Source organism: Carcharhinus amblyrhynchos, chromosome 9, assembly GCF_965287045.1.
Source record: "Carcharhinus amblyrhynchos chromosome 9, sCarAmb.v2.hapA, whole genome shotgun sequence".
Classification (NCBI taxonomy): domain Eukaryota; kingdom Metazoa; phylum Chordata; class Chondrichthyes; order Carcharhiniformes; family Carcharhinidae; genus Carcharhinus; species Carcharhinus amblyrhynchos.
The window spans coordinates 95243394-95268086 of record NC_137332.1 but is presented as its reverse complement, the minus strand read 5'-3'; the positions used below and the strand labels follow the sequence as shown (position 1 = coordinate 95268086).

At 45.3% G+C, this 24693-nt stretch overlaps 1 protein-coding gene across 1 annotated transcript; it reads left to right on the top strand.

Annotated features, from left to right (window-relative positions):
- The first annotated feature begins 87 nt into the window (after nt 1-87).
- Nucleotides 88-20635, top strand: LOC145348112 (uncharacterized). Its single transcript, XM_080196257.1, has 2 exons — nt 88-162; nt 15410-20635. The coding sequence occupies exon 2, from the start codon at nt 15857-15859 to the stop codon at nt 16871-16873; it is 1017 nt and encodes a 338-aa protein (XP_080052383.1). The 5' UTR covers nt 88-162; nt 15410-15856; the 3' UTR covers nt 16874-20635.
- Nucleotides 20636-24693: the final 4058 nt, after the last annotated feature.

The window sequence follows — 24693 nt, the reverse complement described above, 5'->3', positions numbered from 1 at the left end:
CTGACTGAGTAGCACCAGGCCACGTGCCCACAGTCCGGCATTGATTGACATGTTAATTGTGGGCGGCTGTTTCTTGTCTGGGAGAAGTCAATCAGAAAGCGCATCCGCTCTATTGTCGAAGCTGCAACTGCTGTTCCAAAAGGAACTCAAAACCTAATGATGGTGAGTGAAGGAGCAGAATTTATGCAGATTGTATTTCATAATACCTATCTACAATCCTTGACTAGATTGGGATCATTAGTCATTGGGGATGTGTCCTTAATCTACTTCCCTAATGGTGATTAATATTCATTAATCAGTTGGGAGAGGAGTTGTAATTTTCCTTGAAATTATTTGACCTGAAACCATGAGAGACTTTATGGAGTAGGACGGAACAGTCCCAAGGATGGGGAGGGAGGAACCTGAGATGTTTCCAGGTTGATACAACTCAGTTAAGTATCACTGCTACCTGACCAGTCACTGGAGCAGCGTTCCTCACTTGGGGACTTGTCATTTGAGCTCCCCAACACCGCCCCCCCAAACTTCTTCCCCCTCTCCCCCCACCAATGTAAATGTAGTAATCAAGAGATGGTGAAACAATAATGTGTTTTTAATATTTGGAGATAAATTATGTATAGGCAGAGTTAACTGGTAAACTATTAAACACCAGTCTTATTCCTAGTTCTACTTATTATTGATTAATAATTGATTGACAGTAATTTAAGATATGTTTCAAATCATTGAGGTTTACAGCATGGAAACAGGACCTTTGGCACAACTTGTCCATGCCACCCAGTTTTTACCACTAAGCTAGTCCCAATTGCCTGCATTTGGCCCAAATTCCTCTATGTCCATTCTACCCATTTAACTGTCTAAATGTTTTTTAAAAGACAAATTGTACCCACCTCTTCTACTACCTCTGGCATTTCATTCCAGACACTCACCCCTCTGAAAAAATTGCCCCTCTGGACCTTTTGTGTCTCTCCCCTTGAGCTTCTAGTTTCAGACTTCCCTTTGGCAAAATATGTCGACTATCTACCTTACCTTTATCCCTTGTTACTTTATAGACCTCTTTTAGTTTACCCATAAGCTCCTATGCTCCAGGGAAAAGAGTCCAGTCTCCCCTTATAAATCACTTCATCACACCCCAGTAGCATCCTAGTCAATCTTTCTTGCAGTCTTTCCAGTTTAATATCCTTTCTGTAATAAGGTGACCAGAACTGCACGTGGTATTCCAAATGTGGCCCTACTAATGTCTTGTAAAACTTCAGTAAGAAGTTTCAGAACACCAGGTTAAAGTCCAACAGGTTTATTTGGTAGCACAAGCTTTCAGAGCACTGCCCCTTCATCAGGTACGTGGAAGTTGTGTTCACAAACAGGGCATGTATAGATACAAACTCAATTTACAAGATAATGGTTGGAATGTGAATCTTTACAGGTAATCAAGTCTTGAAGGTACAATGTGAGTGGAGAGAGGGCTAAGCACAGGTTAAAGAGATGTGTATTGCCTCCAGCCAGGACAGTTAGTGAGATTTTGCAAGACCAGGCAAGTCGTGGGGGTTACAGATAAACCCTCACAGCCTCAAAATGGGTGGGGGGGTGGCAGCGGCAGTTTAGAACAGAGTTGAGGAGGAACTTCTTCACTCAAAGGGTGGTGAATCTCTGGAATTCTCTGCCCATTGAAGTGGTGGAGGCTACCTCGTTGAATATATTTAAGTCACGGGTCGATAAATTTCTGATAGACAAGGGAATTAAGGGTTATGGGGAGAAAGCAGGAAAGTGGAACTGATTCACTTCAGATCAGCCATGATCTTATTGAATGGTGGGGCAGGCTCGAAGGGCTAGATGGCCTACTACTCCTCTTATTTCTTAAGTTCGTGTGTTCTTAAAGTGACATGAAGCTAAGATCCCGGTTGAGGCCGTTCTTGTGTGTGCGGAACTTGGATATCAGTTTCTGCTCAGTGATTCTGCGTTGTTGTGTGTCATGAAGGCTGCCTTGGAGAACACTTACCCGAAGATCAGAGACTGAATGTCCATGATTGCTGAAGTGTTCCCAACAGGAAGAGAACACTCCTACCTGGTGGTTGTCCATTGGTGTGCAGTCATCTGTGGCCGTAACATCTGCATGATCTCCCCAATGTACCATGCCGCGGAACATCCTTTCCTGCAGCATATCAGGTAGACAATGTTGGCCGAGTCGCAGAGTATGTACTGAAAAAAGAATAAAAAAGGACCTCCCCATAGTCTGCCTCGCGATGCAGCTCACCCCCATCAGGAGTAGCGGCTTTTGTGCGTGAGTCGCTGCTCAGGAGTCCGCACTTCCAGCCCTACAACTTGAAGTGGCTGGCAGAGAGGAGGGCCATGGACGCCCGTGTCACCAGGATCAGGGATGTGCTGGATGGTGGAGGAGCACGGTGGATGAGCCCCCACGTGCTGGCTGAGCGCGCGGGGGGTGGCTGTCTGGCACGTTGCCAAAGCCATCCAAGACCTTAGGACGGTCATGTTCAGCCCTGAATGCACATGCGGTCTCGAGGCAGCGCAAGCGTACAGTGGGATCCTGCTCGAGCGTTCCCCTGCTTGGGTGGAATTTCGCATTGGCCCAAAACCTAGATCTCGCCCCACCCCCCCACCCCGGATCAGATGCCCCACTGCATGTGCTGCCTCACAGAAATGTCCTCTATGCCCTTTTCCACCATGCAGAGGCGTTTCCTGTGCAGGCTGCTGCTGTACACCTGTCACTACCGCGTCCTTGCCTGTCGCCTGGGTACCCCTTGGTTGTTGCCACCGGGCGGCAGAGGTCCCCAGTGGAGGTCCCTCTGCGAAGGGATCTCCCCCAATTATCTTGGGGACCTAGGGTGGAGGGTGCTGCATGCAGCGGTGCCGTACAACCGTCGGTTTTTCTGGTTCACGGGCTCCCAAGACTGCCCCTTCTGCGGCCTTGTGGAGTCCGTGGACCATGTCTATGTTCTATGTTATAGATTGCACGCCCTTTTTGGTTTTCTCAAACACCTTTTACTGATGTTTGTTTGCCCTTCAGTCCCACGCTCCTAATCTATGGGCACCTGGTACAGAGAGGGGCGGGTTGGGATGCAACCTCCTCGTGAACCTGCTTCTGGGCCTGGCGAGACACACCATCAGTAGGTCCAGGCAGCGGGCGATCAACGGGGTCGTCCATCCCGACTGTCTGCTCCTCTACCGCGGCTACATTCATGGCCAGGTGTCCCTGGAGAGGGAGCATGCGGTGTCCACGGGCACAGTTGACGCCTTCTGCGCCCGCTGGGCACCGCAGTGGCTGGGGTGTATTATAGACTCCAACAATCACATCTTAATTTGATATTTTAAGTTTCCTTTCGACTCTGTTTTTTGTTCAGGCTGCTCCCTTCCTTCTGGGGAGCTGCCCCTTTTAATTTGTCCCTAAGTTAATTTGAGTTAGTCTATTTGGTTGGTGTCAAAAGAGATACCTGAAATGATGGCATCCATGTCGATGATCTGCCACATCTTGCAGAGGTTGCTGTGGCATGGTTGTGTGGTGTCATGGTCACTGTTCTCCTGAAGGCTGGGTAGTTTGCTGCGGACAGTGGTCTGCTTTGAGGTTGTGCAGTTGTTTGAAGGCAAGAAGTTGGGGTGTGGGGATGTTCATCTTCCTCAATGACATGTTGAAGGTTCCGGAGAAGATGTTGTAGCTTTGTTGCTCCGGGGAAGTACTGGATGACGAAGTTCCCCATGTCTCGTGTTTGTCTTCTAAGGAGGTCAATGCGGTTTTTCGCTGTGGCATGTCAGAACTGTCGACTGATGAGTCGAGCACCATATCCTGTTCTTGTGAGGGCAATTTTCAGCATCTGTAGGTGTCTGTTGCAATCCTCCTCATCTGAGCAGATCCTGTATATATGGAGGGCTTGTCCATAGAGGGTGGTTTCTTTAAAGTGTTTAGAGTGGAAGCTGGAGACATAGAGCATCGTGAAGTTATCCGTGAGCTTGCAGTATAGTGAAGTGTTGAGGTGACCGTCCTTGATGAAGAATCGTGTGTCCAAGAATGCAACCGATTCTGGAGAATAGTCCATGGTGAGTCTGATGGTGGGATGGAACTTGTTGACGTCATCACAATTTTAACTTGTGGGCTAAACCTCCTATTCTTCGTATGGTCATTGATCCCAAAGTGTCCCTCACTAACACTTCTGTCACCTGCTCTTCCTTGTTTTCCAAGATGAGGTCAAGTTTTGCCCCCTCTCTAGTTGGGCCATCCACATACTGAATGAGAAATTCCTCCTGAATACACTCAACAAATTTCCCTCCTTCCAAGCCCCTAATGCTATGCTGTCCCAGTCAATGTTGGGAAGGATAAAGTCCCTGACTATTACCAGCCTATTTTGCTTGTAGTTATCTGTAATCTTCTTACATATTTGTTCCTCAATTTCCTGCTATTTGGGAGCCTGTAGTACAATCCTATCAAAGTGATCTCTCCCTTCTTATTTTTCAGTTTTACCCATACAGACTTAAGGGTGAACCCTTGATACGTCCCTTTTCAGTTCTGCCATGAAGTTCTCCCTAATCAAAAATGCAATTCCTCTCCTCTTTTAATTCCTGTTCTATCTTTCCTATTGCATCTGTACCGTGAAACATTGAGCTGCCAGTCCTGCTTCTCCCTTAGCTATGTTTCAATAATAGCTTTAATATCCCAGTCTCATGTGCCCATCCATGCCCTGAATTCATCTGCCTTGCCTGTCAGGCCTCTTGCATTGAAATAAATACAGTTTAATTAAGACTTCCCCTGTTCTCTGCCCTGCTTTCTCAGGTCATCTGTCCGGTCATGTTTTGTACACCTTCCGAGTGTTTTATTTCACTGAACTCATTCACTGAGTTCTCCGCACTCTCTGTACTCTGCACTGTGGCCCCTTAAGGTTTTTGGTTTCTCAGCCTTTCACTTTTCCCGTTACTGCCTTTTGTTTAAGTCTTTACTTCCCTTTGACTTCCTGCATCAGTTTCCATTCCCCCGCCACATTACTTTAAACCCTCCCAATAATGTTCCGCTAGGACATTAGTTCCAGTCCTGCCCAGGTGCAGACTATCCAAATTGTACGAACCCCACCACCCCAGAACTGGTTACAGAATCATAGAATCCCTATAGTGCAAAAGGAGGCCATTCAGCCTATCGACTCTGCACAGATCACAGTCCCACCCAGGCCCTACCCGCACAACCTCATGCATTTACCCTAGCTAGTCAGTTGTACAGCTGTACTCCAGAAGGACACCTTGGAGGGCTCATCCAGCGAGGCAATATGGATTGAGCTCATGAATAGGAAAGGTGTAGTCACAATGTTGGAGGTTTACTATAGGCTACCCATCTGTCAGTGCGGGATTGGGGAACAGATATGTAGGCAGATTTTGGCAAGATGTAAAAGTAACAGGGTTGTTGTGGTGGGAGATTTTAATTTCCCCTATATTGACTGGAACTCACTTAGTACAAGGGGCGTGTATGGGGCAGAATTTGTAAGGAGCATCCAGGAGGGCTTCCTGAAACAGTATGTAGAAAGTCCAAGTAGGGGCCATGCTGGACTTGGTATTGGGGAGTGAGCCCAGCTAGGTGGTCCATGTTTCAGTAGGGGAGCAGTTTGGGAACAAGTGACCACAATTCAGTAAGCTTTAAGGTACTGTTGGATAAAGATAAGTGAAGTCTTCAAGTTAAGGTGCTAAATTGGGAGAAGGCTAATTACTACAATATTAGGTAAGAAGTGAAGAATGTAGATGGGGGCAGATGTTTGAGAGCAAATCAACATCTAGCATGTGGGAGCTTTCAAGTGTAAGTTAATAGGGAATCAGGACCAGCACAATCCTGTAAGGATAAAGGATAAGTATGGCAAATTTTGGGAACCTTGGTTAAGGAGAGATATTGTGAGCCTAGTCAGAGAAAAAGGAAGCATTTGTCAAACCTAGGAGGCTGGGAACACACAAAGCAAATGTGGAATACAAGGAAAGTAGAAAGAAACTTAAGCAAGGGGTAAGGAGGGCTAAAAGAAGTCATGAAAAAGCATTGGCCAGCAGGATCAAGGAGAATCCCAAAGCATTTTATGCATATATAAAGAGCAAGAGGGTAGCCAGGGAGAGGGTTGGCCAACTTGAGGACAAGGGAGGGAATCTATGCGTGGAGCCAGATGAAATAGGCGAGGTATTAAATGAGTACTTTGCATCAGTATTCACCAAAGGGAAGGACTTGGTGGATGATGAGTCTGGGAAAGGATGTGTAGATAGTTTGAGTCATGTTGAAATCAAAAAGGATGAGGTATTGGTGTTCTTGAGAAACATTAAGGTAGACAAGTCCCCAGGGCCTGATGGGATATACCCCAGAATACGAGAGATGCAAGAGGGGAAATTGCTGGGGCCTTAAGAGAAATCTTTGTATTCTCACTGGCTACAGGGGTGATCACAGTAAGAAGTCTCACAACACCAGGTTAAAGTCCAACAGGTTTATTTGGTAGCAAAAGCCACCAGCTTTCGAAATGCTGCCGTTTTGTTAGGTGAGTGAGAGTTCTATTCACAAACAGGATATGTAAAGACACAAACTCAATTTACAAAATAATGATTGGAGTGCGTGTCTTTACAGGTAATCAAGTCTTGAAGGTACAGACAATGTGAGTGGAGAGAGCATTAAGCACAGGTTAAAGAGATGTGTGTTGTCTCCAGACAGAACAGTTAGTGAGATTTTACAAATCCAAGCAAGTCATGGGGGTTACAGATAGTGTGACATGAACCCAAGCTCCCGGTAGAGGCCATCCTCGTGTGCGGAACTTGGCTATCAGTCTGTGCTCAGCGACTCTGCACTGTTGTGTATCATGAAGGCCGCCTTGGAGAACGCTTATCCAAAGATCAGATGCCGAATGCCTGTGACCACTGAAGTGTTCCCCAACAGGAAAAGAACACTCTTGTCTGGTGATTGTCAAGCGGTGTTCATTCATCCATTGTCGTAGCATCTGCATCATCTCCCAATGTACCATGCCTCGGGACATCCTTTCCTGCAACGTATCAGGTAGCCAACGTTGGCCGAGTATGTGGATGGTGTTCTCAGGTGAGATGATGGCATCTGCGTCGATGATCCGGCACGTTTTGCAGAGTTTGCTGTGGCAGTGTTGTATGATGTCGTGGTCATTGTTCTCCTGAAGGCTGGGTAGTTTGCTGCGGACAGTGGTCTGTTTGGTCTTCACTGTACCACAAGCCCACGGATAACCTCACCATGTTGCACTTCTCCGGCTTCCACCCCAAACACTTTAAAGAAGCCATCCCCTACAGACAAGCCCTCCATACATGTAGGATCTGCTCGGATGAGGAGGATCGCAACAGACACCTCCGGATGCTGAACAGGATATGGCGCTCGACTCATCAATCGGCAGTTCTGATGCGCCACAGCGAAAAACACACCAACCTCCTCAAGACAAACACGGGACACGGTGAACAGAGTACCCTTCGTCATCCAGTACTTCCCTGCAGTGGAGAAGCTACGACATCTTCTCTGGAGCCTTCAACGTGTCATTGATGGAGACGAACATTTCATCAAGGCCATCCCCACGCCCCCACTTCTTGCCTTCAAACAACCGCACAACCTTAAACAGACCATTGTCCGCAGCAAACTACCCAGCCTTCAGGAGAACATTGACCACGACACCACACAACACTGCCACAGCAACCTCTGCAAGACATACCGGATCATTGACACGGATGCCATTATCTCATGTGAGAACACCATCCACCATTGTCTACCTGATATGCTTCAGGAAAGGATGTCCCAAGGCATGGTACATTGGGAGACCATGCAGATGCGAAGACAACGGATGAATGAACACCACTCGACAATCACCAGGTAGGAGTGTTCTTTTCCTGTTGGGGAAAACTTCAGCGGTCGCGGGCATTGGGCCTCTGATCTTCAGGTAAGCATTCTCCAAGGTAGCCTTAATGATACATGACAGCGCAGAGTCACTGAGCAGAGACTGATAGCCACACACATGAGGACGGCCTCAACCGGGATCTTGGATTCATATGACACTATCTGTAACCTCCACAACTTGCCTGGACTTGCAAAATCTCATTAACTGTCCTGTCTCGAGACAGTACACATCTCTTTAACTCTTTAATGCTCTCTCCACTCACATTGTCTGTATCTTGAAGACATGATTACCTGTAAAGACTTGCATTCCAACCATTACTTTGTAAATTGAGTTTGTGTCTTTATATGACCTGTTTGTGAATAGAACCCCCACTCACCTGACGAAGGGACAGCACTCCGAAAGCTAGTGGCTTTTGCTAACAAATAAACCTGTTGGACTTTAACCTGGTGTTGTGAGACTTCTTACTGGGTTTACCCCAGTCCAATGCTGGCATCTCCACATCATGACTTCAGGGGAAGTGCCAGAGGATTGGAGAATAAACAGCGTTGTTCCTTTGTTTAAGAAAGGAGCAAGAATAATCCAGGTAATTAAGCACCGGTAAGCCTTACATCAGTGGTAGGGAAATTATTGGAGAGGAATTTTCGAGACAGGATTTATTCCCACTTGGAAATAAGTGGACGTATTAGTGAGAGGCAACATAGTTTTGTGAAGGTGAGGTCATGTCTCACAAACTTGATTGAGTTTTTTGAGGAAGTGACGAAGATGATTGGGGAAGGTAGGGTAGTGGATGTTGTCTGCATGGACTTCAGTAAGGCCTTTGACAAGGTCCCTCATGGCAGACTGGTGCAGAAGGTGAAGTTGCATGGGATCAGAGATGAGTTGGCAAAGTTGATACAAAACTGGCTCGGTCAAAGAAGACGGAGAGTAGCAATGGAAGGATGCATTTCTGAATGGAGGGCTGTGACAAATGGTGTTCCTCAGGGATCAGTGCTGGGACCTTTGCTGTTTGTAATACATATAAATGATTTGGAGGAAAATGTAACTGGTTTGATTAGTAAGTTTGCTGACGACACAAATGTTGGTGGATTTGTGGATAGCAATGAGGACCATCAGAGGATACAGCAGGATATATTTAGATCAGCTGGAGACTTAGGCGGAGAGATGGCAGATGGAGTTTAATCTGGACAAATGTGAAGTAATGCATTTTGGAAGGTCTAATACAGCTAGGAAAAGACAATAAAAGGCAGAATCCTTAAGAGTATTGATAGGCAAAGGGAGATGGGTGTACAGATACATAGGTTACTGAAAGTGGCAATGCAGGTGGAGAAGGTAGTCAAGAAGGCATATGGCGTGCTTGCCTTCATTGGCTGGGGTATTGAGTTTAAAAATTGGCAAGTCATGTTGCAGCTTTATAGAACCTTTTGTTAGGTTGCACTTGGAATATAGTGTTTAATTCTGGTCGCCACACTACCAGAAGGATGTGGAGGCTTTGGAGAGGGTACAGAAAAGATTTACCAGGATGTTGCCTGGTATGAGGGTATGAGCTACGAGGAGAGGTTGGAGAAACTTGTTTTTTTTTTCTCATTGGAGCGACGGAGGTTGAGGGGAGACCTGTTAGAAGTCTACAAGATTATGAGAGGCATGGACAGAGTGGATAGTCAGAAGCTTTCTCCCAGAGTGGAAGAGTCAATTACTAAGGGGCCTAGGTTTCAGGAAGGACAGGGAGGGAGGCAAAAGAGGGGGTGGAATGGCACTGTTGATCAGGGATAGTGTCACGGCTGTAGAGAAGGTGGACGCCGTGGAGGGACTGTCTACGGAGTCTCTGTGGGTGGACGTTAGGAACAGCAAGGGGTTGGTAACTTTGCTGGGTGTTTTCTATAGGCTGCCCAATAGTGACAGGGAAGTTGAGGTGCAGATAGGGAAACAGATTCTAGAGAGATGTAGTAATAACAGAGCTGTTGTGATGGGAGACTTTAATTTCCCAAACATCGACTGGAATATCCCTAGGGTAAGGGGTTTGGATGGGGAGGAGTTTGTTAGGTGTGTTCAGGAGGGTTTCCTGACACAGTACATGGATAAACCTACGAGAGGAGAGGCTGTACTTGATCTGGTTCTGGCTAACAAACCTGGACAGGTGTCAGATCTCTCGGTGGGACCGCATCTTGGGGATAGTGATCATAATTCTATCTCCTTCATGGTGGTATTGGAAAGAGATAGGATCAGGAAGGCTAAGAAGGTGTTTATCTGGAGTAAGGGGAAATATGAAGCCATCAGGTGGGAAATTAGATGAGTAAACTGGAAGGAGGTGTTCTTGGGGGAAAAGTACTGAAGGAAGGTGGTGGATTTTCAAGGAATGTTTGTCTGGAGCTCTGCACGACAACGTTCCGATCAGATGGAGGTGTTGGTAGGTCGTGGCAACTGTGGTGCACGAAGGTTGTGATGAACCTAGCCAGAAAGAAAAGAAAGGTGTACAGAAGGTTCAGAGAGCTAAGAGATGTTAAGGATCTAGAGGAGTATACGGGTTGTATGAAGGATCTTAAAAAGGAAATTAGGAGAGCCAGAAGGGGTCATGAGAAGGCCTTGGCAGGTAAGATTAAGGAGAACCCCAAGGCGTTCTACAAATATGTGAAGAGTAAAAGGATGAGATGTGAAGGAATAGGACCCATAAAGGTGAAGGGGGAAAAGTCTGTGCAGAACCGGAAGAAATGGCAGAGGTACTTAATGAATACTTATGCCTTGGTATTCACGGTGGAAAATTTTCTGGGAGGTTGTACAGGAGGTTTGTGGCGGACTGAAAAGATTGAGTATGTGGACATTAAGAAAGAGGATGTGTTGGAACTTTTAAATTGCATCAAGATAGATAAGTCACCAGGACCGGATGGGATGTACCCCAGGTTACTGTGGGAGGTGAGGGAAGAGATTGCCGAGCCTCTGGCGATGATCTTTGCATCATCAATGGAGACAGGAGAGGTTCGGGAGGATTGGAGGATTGCCGATGTGGTTCCTATTTTTAAGAAAGGGAACAGGGATAGCCCAGGAAATTACCGACTAGTGATTCTGACCTCAGTGGTTGGTAAGTTGATGGCGAGGATACTGAGGGACAGGATTTATGAACATTTAGAGTTTAGTATGATCCAGAGTAGTCAGTGTAGCTTTGTAAAGGGCAGGTCGTGCCTTACGAGCCTAGTTGAGTTCTTTGAAAATGTGACTAAACACATTGACGAAGGAAGAGTGGTGGATATGGTTCATGTGGACTTCAGCAAGGCATTTGATAAGGTCCCCCATGCAAGACTTCTTGAAAAAGTGAGAGGGCATGGGATCTAAGGGGCTATTGCCTTGTGGATCCAGAGCTGGCTTGCCTGCAGAAGGCAGAGAGCTGTTGTGTATGGGTCTTTTTCTGCATGGAGGTCGGTCACCAGTGGAGTGCCCCAGGACCCTTGCTGTTTGTCATTTTCATAAATGACCTGGATGAGGAAGTGGAGGGATGGGTTGGTAAGTTTGTCAACGACACGAAGGTTGGTGGTGTTGTGGATAGTCTGGAACGATGTCAGAAGTTGCAGTGAGACATAGATAGGATGCAAGACTGGGCGGAGAAGTGGCAGATGGACTTCAACGCAGATAAATGTGTAGTGGTCCATTTTGGCAGGTCCAATGGGATGAGGGACTATAATATCAAGGGTAGGACTCTTAGCAGTGTGGTGGATCAGAAGGAACTTGGGGTCCGGGTCCACAGGACTCTTAAATCAGCCTCGCAAGTGGAGGATGTGGTCAAGAAGGCGTATGGTGTACTAGCCTTCATTAATCGAGGGATTTACAAGGATGTTGCCTGGATTGGGTGGCATGCCGTATGAGGATAGGTTGAGAGAGCTAGGTCTTTTCTCCCTGGAGAGATGGAGAGATGAAGGATGAGAGGCGAACTGATAGAGGTTTATAAGATGTTGAGAGGTATAGATAGGGTGGATTCTCGGAGGCTATTTCCCAGGGCTAAAATGGTCGCTACGAGAGGACACAGGTTTAAGGTGCTGGGGAGTAGGTACAGAGGAGATGTCAGGGGTAAGTTTTTCACTCAGAGGGCGGTGAGTGAGTGGAATCGGCTGCCATCGGTGGTGGTGGAGGCGAACTCATTGGGGTCTTTTAAGAGACTTCTGGATGAGTACGTGGGATTTAATGGGATTGAGGGTTATAGATAGGCCTGGTAGGTAGGGATATGATCGACACAACTTGTAGGCCGAAGGGTCTGTTTGTGCTGTAGTGTTCTATGTTTTATGTTCTATGTTTAAAGGGGCAAGGTTTAAAGGAGATGTATGAGGCAGATGTTTTACACAGAGGGTAGTGGGTATCTGGAACTCGTTGCCAGGAGACGTGGTGGAAGCGGATACGGTAGTGACTTTTAAGGGGCGCCTTGACAAGTACATTTGTAGGATGGGAATAGAGGGATATGATCCCCAGAAAGGTAGGGGGTTTTAGTTAAGTCGGGCAGCGTGGTCAGTGCAGGCTTGGAGGGCCGGAGGGCCTGTTCTAGTGCTGTAATTTTTTTTATTCTTTGTTCTTTAGTCCCTCTGACACTAAGGGACAGTTTAGCATGTGCAATTCATCTATCCAGTATACCTTTTGGATTGTGGGAGGAAAGTGGAGCTCCCGGAGTAAACCCACGCAGATACGGGGAAAAAAGTGCAAACTCCACACAGTGACCCAAATCGGGAATCGAACCCGGGTCCCTGGCACTGTGAGGTGATGATGTGGATATGCTGGCGTTGGACTGTGGTAAACACAGTAAAAAGTCTGACAACACCAGGTTTAAGTCCAACCGATTTATTTGATAGTAAACTCACAAGCTTTCGGGGTTTGTCCCTTTGTCAGGTGAATGATGAAGGGACCTGACGAAGGAACAAACCCCAAAAGCTTGTGAATTTCCTATCAAATAAATCGGTTGGACTTAAACCTGGTGTTGTCAGACTTTTTGCTGTGAGGTAACAGTGCTAACCACTGTGCCACAATGCTGCACCATTGGAATCCCTCCCTCTTGCACCATCTCTTAAACCACATATTCATCTTGGCTATCCTGACACTCCTACACTGACTAGCAGGTGGCACTGGTTGCAATCCTGAGATTCTAATCTTTGAGGTCCTACTTTTTAGTTAAACTCCTAACTCCCCAAACTGAGCTTGTAGGACATCATTCCTTTCTTTTAACTTGTATCGTTGGTGCATATATGCACCATGACAGCTGGCTGTTCACCCTCCCCCTCTAAGACATCCCTGATCCTTGCCTCAGGGAGGTAACATACCATCCTGGAGACTCATTTGCATCCGCAGAAACACATGTCTATTCCCCTTACAATTGAGTCCCCTATCACTATAGCTCTGCCACTCTTTTTCCTGCCCTCCTGCGCAGCAGAACCAGCCACAGTGCCATGAACCTGTCTGCTGCCACCTTCTCCTGATGAGCCTGTTGAAGTGGAAATTTTCCTGCATCTTGACTGTGGTAGAAAGACTCAACAAAGTTCGTTCCTACAAAATAACTTGTCTTTCTTTCCGATAGACTGCATGTAGTATTGGCAAAAACTTGAGTTCAGAGAGCTGTTGTTATGACTTGCTAATTCTTCCTCAAGTCTGTGCTTACGCAAAGAATCAATTCAGTATTTATACATAATCATTATCAGTTTGCATGACCAGAGCTTATTCAGGAATTTGATCAAATAGAGATATCGTAAGCAGTGTCATAAATCATGGTATAACCTGCAGACCTCCTAGAACTCTTTGTCTCTTCAGTCAGACCTTTATCTTGTCCTTTGATAGAACAGAGGAAGGTCGATGACTCCTTCAACCTGACCTTACCTTGTCGTACTCATACAGCCCTAAGTCATGCGGCGTTAGCCTTATCAGGTCTTGACCTTCTCCAGTCTTATTCATGTCTTAAGTTATGCGGAGTCAGTCTTATTAAGTCTTACAGGGGCCTGGTATTTTGAAATAGCTTGATCAGCTTTCCTTATTTTGTACCAGATACTTGACCAATTTTCCCATCATGCCACTACTTCATTCGTACAACTTCCCAAGCCATCTCCCCCAATAGTATCCAAAATAACATATCCATTTTGGAGGAAAATGACCGCAAGGGACCCCTATACTGCCTACTCTTCCCCTGTCTGGTAGTCACTCATTCCCTATCTCCCTCAGTAATTTTGATCTGCAGTGTGACTAACTCACTGAACATGCTATCCACGACCTTCCTCAGCATCGCTGATGCTACAAAGTGAATCCATCTGCAGCTCCAGAGCCATGAAGCAGTCTAACAGGAGCTGCTTCTTGCTCATGAAGGAGCCAGGGACACTGGAGGGTCCCTGCATTCCTGACTTGGGGAATTTGTCCTGTGACCTTGGTAAGAGAGACTTTACAGATTTCACTGGGCTGAGATCACCTTAATCTTATTCTGACATGATGCCAGGAGTGTTCAGATCTGTCTGATTTTCCTCTTATTGTTGGACTTTGTACTGATTGTTTATCATTGCTTACTGTGTCAGTTCAGAGGGCGGTTTAAAGTCAGCCATGTTTGGGACTAGAATCACATGACGACCAGACCAGGCAGTTGTAGCAGGCTCCCTTTACTGAAGGACAATATTTATATTTTTTAAGACAAACTGAAAGTTTTCATGCTTGATTCAATTCCACAAGTTCCTAAATGTATTAATTTCAGTTTCACAAGAAGGAGTGGTTGAGGTGAATAACATAGATGTCTTTAAGGTGAATCTAGGTAAGTACATGAGGAGTAAGGAACAGAACGATATTTTAATAGGCTGAGATGGAGATGGGTGAGAGGAAGCTTGTGGAAAGCATTAACATCAGCATGGACCAATTGGGTTGAGTGGCCTGTTTCCACACTGTAATTCCATGTTTGTAACTTTCTGTGGTTGGATTTAAAATATCCCAGTCTGGTTAATATAGCACCGTAACAATTTGGCCTTAATACCCATCATTAAATGTCTTTGAATGCTTTCTTTAAAAAATTATCTTGGCCCTTCCAGGCCTGAGCTTGGATTTGATAGTTTTGCCCAGTGCTGTGACTGATAGCTGAATTTGGGATGTGCAGTCTGAGTGAGTGCAGTGTATCTAATTTCCCAGGATAAACCAGAACCCTTCAGCTACACTGAAGCAACATTTTCCTTCACTTCTAGGCCAGTGTGTTTTCTTCAAATAATTTTGCAAAACAGGGAGGAATTCCATTTTCCCTATTGAATTAACTTTTCTCCTGAATTGATAGCCCATTTTACACTCCGCCCCACTGCTTTTCCCTTTGCCTCACAGTCCCTGGGAAGATAGGATCTGGGTGAGTAAATAAAGTAGCCATGTTGTCTGCTCCTAATCACTGTCCAGTGTTCTAGTGGAAACAGAGGGTGACAGTCAAGTGAGGCAAAATAAAGGACTAGCATCTGATTTCCCACTCAAGGGGCTATCAGTTAAGCACTCACTGTGGAAAAGTCTCTAACTCTGGAGTCAAACCTTTCAACAAAGGAGGGAAGGAATTGGAGAAAATTATGTTTCCTTTTCCTGTTTTACAGAAGGATTGCACCAAACTACACCAGAGAATACAGAGAGGATAGACACTGCAGATAGATCCTGACCATCACCCAAAGAACAACTGCACAACTGTGGAAAGACAGCCAGTCCCTTCTCAGCATGCTCAACACAAAGAAGGTTTGGCAGTGAAACCACCTAGAAATTGGCCAGGTCAGGGGTGCTTTGACACATCATCAGATCTGAAACTGGTCAGTGGTGTGAAACCTTCCACCAGAACCAACCTTTCTGGAGGTTCGGCTGTGGGCGATCGGTCAAGGTGAGAAATGAAAAGTGTGGACTTCGAAATGTACTGAAAGGCTTCATCATTCATCAAGCCTCATGAAGGCATGAACCTCTGCTGCAGGTGGAAGTTTGTTTGCATGTGAGGTATGTGACATCCCTAACATGCATAATGCGTCTGTTGGAGAACTCTTCTCACGGGCAACCAAATGGAAGTGAAACCTTTCAACTGTGAGGTTTGCAATAAAACCTTTATGACATCCACAAGGCTTCTGATACATCAGCGGATTCACACAGGAGAAAAACCCTTCAGGTGTGAAATTTGTGAAATGTTTTTCACCCAATCCTCCCATCTCCTGTCACATCAGAAGATTCACACAGGGGAGAAATCCTTCATGTGCCAGGTGTGTAATAAATCATTTGCACAGTTATCGACCCTCCGTGTACACCAACGCGTTCATACAGGGGAGAAACCGTTCATTTGCAATGTATGCAGCAAATCATTCTCTCAGTCATCAAATCTCCATGCACACCAACGCATTCACACTGGGAAGAAACCATACATATGTGAAGTCTGTAATGCATCATTCTCATATCCATCAAATCTCCGCAAACACCAATACCTTCATACTGGGAAGAAACCATTCAAATGTGAGGTGTGTGACCAAGCCTTCGCGATGTTAGCAACACTCGTGACTCACCAACACATTCATACCGGGGAGAAGCCATTCAAGTGTGAGGTGTGCAAAAAATCATTTTCACAGTCGTGGACTCTCCTTGAACACCAGCGCATTCACACTGGGGAGAAGCCATTCAAGTGTGAAGTGTGCAACAAGTCGTTCACACGGTCTTCGGCACTCCTTCAACACCAACGCATTCACACTGGGGAGAAGCCATTCTTGTGTGGGGTGTGCAATAAATCGTTTTTGCGATCATCAACCCTCCTCGAACACCAACGCATTCATACTGGGGAGAACCCATTCATGTGTGATGTGTGTGATAAATTGTTCTCACGGTCGTCAACCCTTGTTGTACACCGACGCATTCACACAGGGGAGAAACCATTCACATGTGACGTGTGTGACAAATCATTCTCAGACTCATCGAACCTCCGTAAACATCAACGCATTCACACAGAAGAGAAACCGTTCACATGTGAGGAATGCAATAAGTCCTTCTCAAGGTCATCAAAACGTTTGTGGCATCAAAGTATCCACCAGGAATAACCCCTGAAGTGTGAGATTTGCACTAAAGCTTTTGTAATACCTTTGACCTTTGAATTCCAAAAGATTCATACAGGGAGAAACTCTTCAGGTTTGATGTTGGTAACAAGGTTGGTAACTTCTCAGATGTCCTGAAGTATTAATAGATTCACAATGCTGAGAAACCATTTAGGTCTGAATTGTGTGACAAGGCTTTCACACAGAGTATCTCCTGAGCCATGAACACACCTCACATAGGGTAGATACCCTTTCGATGTGAGTTCTGTAATAAAGCCTTTGCACAGTTGTTGGACCTCCCTGGAACATCAGAGAGCCCACGCAGGAGACAAACCCTTCCAGTGTGTGACATATCAAGATTGTTTCACCTAATCATCCTGCTCCTCCTCTCGCCAAATACCGACATCTCCACGTGGGCATGGAGCTGGTTCACTTGCTTCCCTTTCACTGAGAATTGTGTGTGTTGTTTACCTTCCAGTGCTCACACAGGGGAATTGTCTGTCTCAGCAGTATCTGTCTCCAGCCTTTCCCACCATCAGTCCAATCACTTCAAGGCCAATTTAGCCTTTGACCAGATCACCAAACATCATCAAAAGAAGATATCAATATGTATAGAAGCTCCTAAAGAATCTCAGCATTTTTTTAGAGCGGCATCAGGTACAAGTCACTGACTGTCACTCTGGCCAAGAAGGCAATCAGATACTCACTGGACAGAATGGTTTTTAGTTTCTGATCTATCAGCACAAGCACCCAGGGATGAAGCCATTCCTGGAATAGTAATGAAGGGACTTCAATAGCATTAACTGTTAACTTACAGTCCGAAATCCCATTCCTCATCAGTGAGCTGCACAGTCCACCCTTATATGGTGGACAAAGAATTGCAAGTAGACTTCTTGTTAGTACAGTAATATTTATTCACGCACAATTATTAGGCATCCACCCAATCAATACTAAGTTAACTTACAGAATACTAAAGTTCACTTGACTGGCAAGTACCCAGGCAGGTATTGGCCTTTATCTGCGTGTTGCTGTCTGTGTAGTCTGGTTTGACACTTTGGCTCTGCTCTTCCTTCCTTCCTTTGGTGTGGTGGCTCTCCTTGTGTTGGCCATTGCTGGCGATGGTCACTGTTGTTTGTTCGTTAGGGGGAGAGAGAGGTTCTTCTGTTGTGCAGCACCTTTTATATCTCTTTGGTTTTGCGTCCTTTTTGATTGGCAATAACTAATCAGGACTTGATCACCCCGATTGATGAAGTCCAATCAGGCGCTGCCACACTGATCTTTGGGGGTGTACCCAACAACTATGCCTGTAGGTGCTGGAGGCATGTAGGTGACATACCTTCCTCCCAAATGAGGGGTTAAGGCCCCTGTGATTGGTAAACAACACTGTTTGACCAGAATACATTCTTTGTCCTTGAAGTGGTCTATAGCCGGTGCATTCAGTCTGTTTATCTCTGTCCAATTCTTTTGAGGCTGCAACCTGTCTGTTTCTGTACTTGTCCAATTATCCTAACGTGCTCTTGCAAATTGCCATGTTAGGTGGGCCATTTGGCCACAGCAGGATTTTAAAGTTAATTTATTCACAAGGAGACTTACATTAACACTGCAATGGAGTTAGTGTGATAATCCCCAAGTCGCCACACTCTGGTGCCTGTTTGGGTACACTAAGGGAAAATTTAGCAGGTCCAATGCACCTAACAAGCACATCTTTCGGAATGTGGGAGGAAACTGGAGCACCTTGAGGAAACCCACGCAGGCACAGAGAAAATGTGCAGACTTGCACAGTCACCCAAGCCAGGAATCTGGGGGTCTCTGGCGCTGTGAGGCAGTAGTCCTAACCACTGTGCCACCATGCTACCCAGAATTTATCTTGGCTTTGATAGTCTCCATTATCTCACAACATTCATGGTCTGGGTCTACACTGGAACAGAGCACTAGAGGCCAATTGATGTCCACATCTGTATTCTAGGTCAGTACTTTGTGGATTGCAGGGACTGAGGTGGTAATGAGGCATCAACCTTTCAACAACAACAACTTGCATTTATTCATTGACTTTAATACAGTAAAATGTCTCAAGGTTTTTTGTACAAACATAATCAGAGAAAATCACAGAAAAAATGACACTCAAGGTATAGAAGGAGATATTAGGGTATGTCACTGTCTCTGGGCAGATTTCCTCAGCCACAGGAAGTAGGTGACTCAGGAGAAAATGTTTCAAGGTTTTTCCTGCTCTGGACAAGAGGGAAGTACCTCAGAGTGGAGAGAGTGTGGAACTTGCTATTACAGAGAGTGATTGAAATGAATAGTATAGATATATTTAAGGAGAAGTTAGACAATCATTTGAGACAGTATCACAAACCATGCTGATGTTATCTGCAAGAATGTTTCAATGTGAGACACTAGTTCATGGTGGGTGTATATTTTTGCTCTGAAATGGTGTGAGGAGCCATGTGAAACCATCTGTGAGAATAAACTGTGGGAATGATCCATCCCACCATCTGACTCACCATGGCTACTCTCCAGAATCGGTTGCATTCTTGGACACACGCATGTCCGTTAAGGACAGTTACCTCAGCACCTCACTGTATCACAAGCCCACAGATAACCTCATGATACTCCACTTCTCCAGCTTCCACCCTAAACATGTTAAAGAAGCCATCCCCTATGGACAACCCATCCATATATAGAGGATCTGCTCAGATGAGGAGGATCGCAACAGACACCTCCAGACGCTGAAAGATGCCCTCATAAGAACAGGATATGGTGCTTGACTCATCGATTGACAGTTCTAACGCGCCACAGTGAAAAACTGCACCGACCTCCTCAGAAGACAAACATGGGACATGGTGGACAGAGTAGCCTTTGTTGTTTGGTACTTCCCCGGAGCAGAGAAGCTAAGCCATCACCTCCGGAGGCTTCAACATGTCATTGATGAAGACGAACATCTTGCCAAGGCCATCCCCACACCAACACTTTTTGCCTTCAAACAACTGCACAACCTCGAACAGACCATTGTCTGCAGCAAACTACCCAGCCTTCAGGAGAACAGTGACCACGACACCATGGGCATTCTGATCTTTGGTTAAGCATTCTCCAAGGCAGCCTTCACGACACACAACAGCACAGAGTTGCTGAGCACAGACTGATAGCCACATTCTGCACACATGAGGATGGCCTCAACTGGGATCTTGGGTTCATATCACACTAGCTGTAACCCCCATGACTTGCCTGGGCTTGCAAAATCTCACTAACTGTCCTGTGTGGAGACAATACACATCTCTTTAACTTGTGCTGAATGGTCTCTCCACTTACATTGTCTGTACCTTTAAGACTTGATTAGCTGTAAAGACTCGCATTTCAATCATTATTCTGTAACTTGAGTTTGTGTCTTTATATATCCTGGTTGTGAAAAGAACTCTCACTCACCTGACGAAGGAGCAGCACTCCAAAAGCAAATGATGTTTGCTACCAAATAAATCTGTTGGACTTTAACCTCGTGTTGTAAGACTTCTTACTGTGTTTAGCCCAGTCCAATGCTGGCATCTCCACATCAGAATAAGCCACACAGTCATGGGGTAACAATTAATAAAGACGACTTATTGAATTAAAGAAAAGACAAATACACAAACAGGACTATACAAGTAAACAGTGGAATTAATAAACATACATTATCTGAAAATTGCCCATGTTTCCAAACTACATTTACGATATCTGAACTACAAGTTGCCAAACAGCATTCACCATAATGCTGTTATGGGTTGGCACGGTAGCACAGTGGTTAGCACTGCTGCTTTACTGCTCCAGGGACCTGGGTTCGATTTCCAGCTCAGATCACTGCCTGTGTGGAGTTTGCACATTCTCCTCATGTCTGTGTGGGTTTCCTCCGGGTAGTCCGGTTTCCTCCTACAGTCCAAAGATGTGCAGGTTAGGTTGATTGGCCATGCCATAAAATTGCCCCTTAGTATCCTGAGATGCGTAGGTTAGAGTGATTAGTGAGTAAAATATTAGGGATATGGTGTTAGGGCCTGGGTGGGATTATGTTCAGTGCAGACTCAATGGGCCAAAGAGCCTCTTTCTGCACGGTAGGGTTCTATGATTCTATAAACAAGTCTATGAGTAAAACCCAGTTATAGTTATGACAGATTACCAGGAGGATGCTCCTGTCAGGGAAGCATCTTTGCCTGGACCATGTGACAATAGTTAAACTGCCTTTACAAAAATTTCTACACTAGCTTGGCTGTAAGACTTTAAAAAGTGGCCTCTGCTGTTGACTGGCTTGCTGATGCATGGTAAACTGGCCTCTCTGCTTCTGCCTTCTGTATATTGGGAGTCTGTCTCTCTCATTCCTTGACTCTTGAAAATTTGCTTTTGTATGCCTCCACTGATTTCTTAATCATCTTAGTTATCTGTCCCTGATGATAGGGCTATTTACATCTGATGTTATCTTGATGTCTGTTAATCTTATTACTGGGAAAAAGGACGTATCTTATCATCCCCTTTGAATGTTGGTGAGTGCTGTTGCCAGGCATATTCTTCCATGTTGCTGAGTAGATTACATTCTATCATTCCCTTTATTAATTCTGGGTCCTGCTGTTACCAGGCAAATCCATGACAGGGAGTGAGGAATACAAGTATTTAAATTTAAAAAATAGTGAACAGGCTCAACGGCAGCATAAAAACCAAATTGCATTATCTGGGCTGAATGGCCTGATTCTGTGTTGTATATACCATGTAATCCTATGCAACCAGATAATTTAGTTATAGGATCACTAGCCTCTTACAGAAATGAGCTACAAATCTGATAGAGGGAATCACATGCCTCCTACAGAGATTTCCTAAGAGAGGATAAGGCCAAAAGGAGAATGTGGTCTTCAAAATCATGAGGGGTCTGGATAGAGTAGATCTTTTTCACACATTGGGTCCAGAATGCAGTGCGTGTGACTGTGGTGGAGGCAGATTCATTCAATACATCAAAAGGAAATTATTATCTGATTGTTATCTGAAAAGAAAGGTTGTGCAGCATTATGGGGAGACGGGGGTTGCTTGTTTGGAGAGCTGGTGGAGACACAATGGACTGCATTGCCACCTTCTACGCTGTGAAAGAACTGTTTAATTACCTTAATCACCTCAATTAGATTACCCATTAATTTTCCACATTCTAAGGAATACTATGAATGTGCAACTTCTCATAATTAAACCTTTTAAACCCAGGAACATTTTGGTGAATCCATGCTGCTCTCCTTCCAAGGCCAATATATCCTTTCTGAGATGCGGTGCCCAGAACTTAACACGGTTCTCAGACAGGGTCTAAACAGAGCACTGTACGAAGGAAACATAACTTCCACAAGAATACAGTTGAATTGAGGGACAGGAATTTGAGGGTTATCTTTTCAGGATGATCCTGGAGCAATGGCAGTTTTGATAGAGGAAAACAGGACCACTAATCCTTGATGTGGCCCTGTCAAATCTGCATTGGCTACCTAAACGGTATGTATACCTGATGCACCCAAATATTCATTCCTTGGACTAGAACAGCAGGGAGATTGACCAGGAAAGAACAGAGTAAATGTTAATTTTGGGCACAAGTGTATAGAAGATGGAGATGAGGGAATGGTTAAACCAGATTGATGACTACAAAGCATTGTGGTGAATGGAGGGTCAAAGGGTAGAGAGCTGAAATTAGAAAGTGTTGTCCAACCCACCTGGGGAAGACTGTCTTTCAGGAATGGAAACTGGTCCATGGAGCCATGTGACCACTTAGTATCTAACCATTGGTGGGTTTGTATGATGGAAACAAGCTCCATTCTGTGTCAGTAGTGTCATGTGTGACCATTGGAATTGGGAGCCAGACTAAAACACAGCGATTCTAAGGAAATTTCAGTCTAATATTCTGAGAATGTTTCCCCTAATTTGAGTGTATGTGTATAACTAAACCAGTTCTCAGGAACGGGTATGGTGTAGAATCAGACCCTGCTTTATGAAGATGTGAATATACACAGATCCTCTTCAGGTGTCAAGCGTTTGACTAATACCATGTTTGCAATCTCCTGCCTGAGAGGACTACTATTCTGAGTGTGGTGAGGGATTCGGGGTGAGTCTGTACAGACCTGAGTTCCCTTCAGCCCATCATTCCTTGATGTATTAACAGTGGGATATGTTCACCTTACATTTGTTATTTTGGTTAATTCAAAATTTGATGTAAGTTTAATATTGTGTTGTTTGTCAGTTGTTTATTAATCTTCTGTATAGACTTGTAACTCCCAATAAATGTTCTTCTTAGCTTAACCCTGAGTATTTGATTTTTCAGCCTGGTGTGACAAAGAACAAAGAACAACACAGCACAGGAAACAGGCCCTTCAGCCCTACAAGCCCATGCCACCCATTTTAACACTCAGTGAGTGCCTCATTCCAATCCTTCTTCTACCTATGACTTTTGTCTACATCTCATGGACTGCACAATAAAGGGGTGCAAAGTTAGAGAATTATATGTGTGCCAGATTAAGGGAGATCCAATTTAGGGACAATTTATTAACACCAATCAGCCTAAAAGCACGTTGTTGGGGTGCGGGAGGAAACCAGAGCCCCCGGAGAAAACCCACGCAAGCATGGGGAGAATGTGCAAACTCCCACAGACACCGACCCAAGTCAGAGATCCAACACGGGTCCCTGTAACTGCACAGCAAACAGTGACAGTCACTGAGCTGTCGCGTTGCCCGTCAATTGGTCCAGTTTAAGCATACACTAACGACGTGAAGCACTAGGCAACTCTCGAAGCAACATCCAAGAGCAGCCCTCGCACGACCCACCCCGTGTATGCCCCTTGTGGCCAACAAGGCAGACCAAATCGCCTGTGGATGTAAAGAAGAGACATCAATAAACATACAACAGCCTATACAGACATTCACGGAAGACCCCCAATAGCTCCAGTGTAAGAGACAGGTGAGCCATAAAAATATGTTGGATGGCCCAAAGAATCTATTGATTCCCAGGAACGTCCTGAGGCTCTTGATCCTTAACTAGAACATTCTTTTGTATCCCTCCATCTCTAGTCTGCTCATACGCCTATCTAGGTAAGCCTTAAACAACTCTAGCGTGCCTGCCTCCGCCACCCTACTTGGCAGTGCATTCCAGGCCCCCACAACCCTCTGTGTGAAAAACCTCCCTCTAACATCTGAATTATACCTCGCCCCTCTCACCTTAAGCCCATGACCCCTCATGATTTTTGCATCCAACCTGGGAAAAAGCTTCCCACTGTTCACTCTATACCCTTCATAATCTTATACACCTCTATTAGGTCTCCCCTCATTCTCCACCTTTCCAGGGAGAACAGCCCCAATTTGCCCAATCTCTCCTCATAGGTAAGACCTTCCATACCAGGCAGCATCCTGGTAAACCTCCTCTGCACTCTCTCCAAGGCCTCTACATCCTTCCAGTAGTGCAGCAACCAGAACTGGATGCAGTACCCCAAATGTGGTCTAACCAGTGTTCTATACAACTGCAACATTAGATGCCAGCTTTTATACTCTATACCCCTTCTTATAAAGGCAAGCATACCATATGCCTTCTTCACTACCTTCTCCACCTGTGCTGCTACCTTCAAGGACTTGTGACCAGGCTGGCAAAATTTACTCAGGAGCCTACAGTAAGAGTCCTGTACACAATACCTTGGTCAATGCCACTGTGAGTTGGTGTACTTTCTCCATTGATGGGTTATAATTTACATAGCATTTCCCAGAAAAAGAATGACTTCTATTTGTGTATCATTGGTCACAAATTCCATCATCCAACAACATCCAAGAGTCATTTACAGTAATCAAACTGCAGTGAGA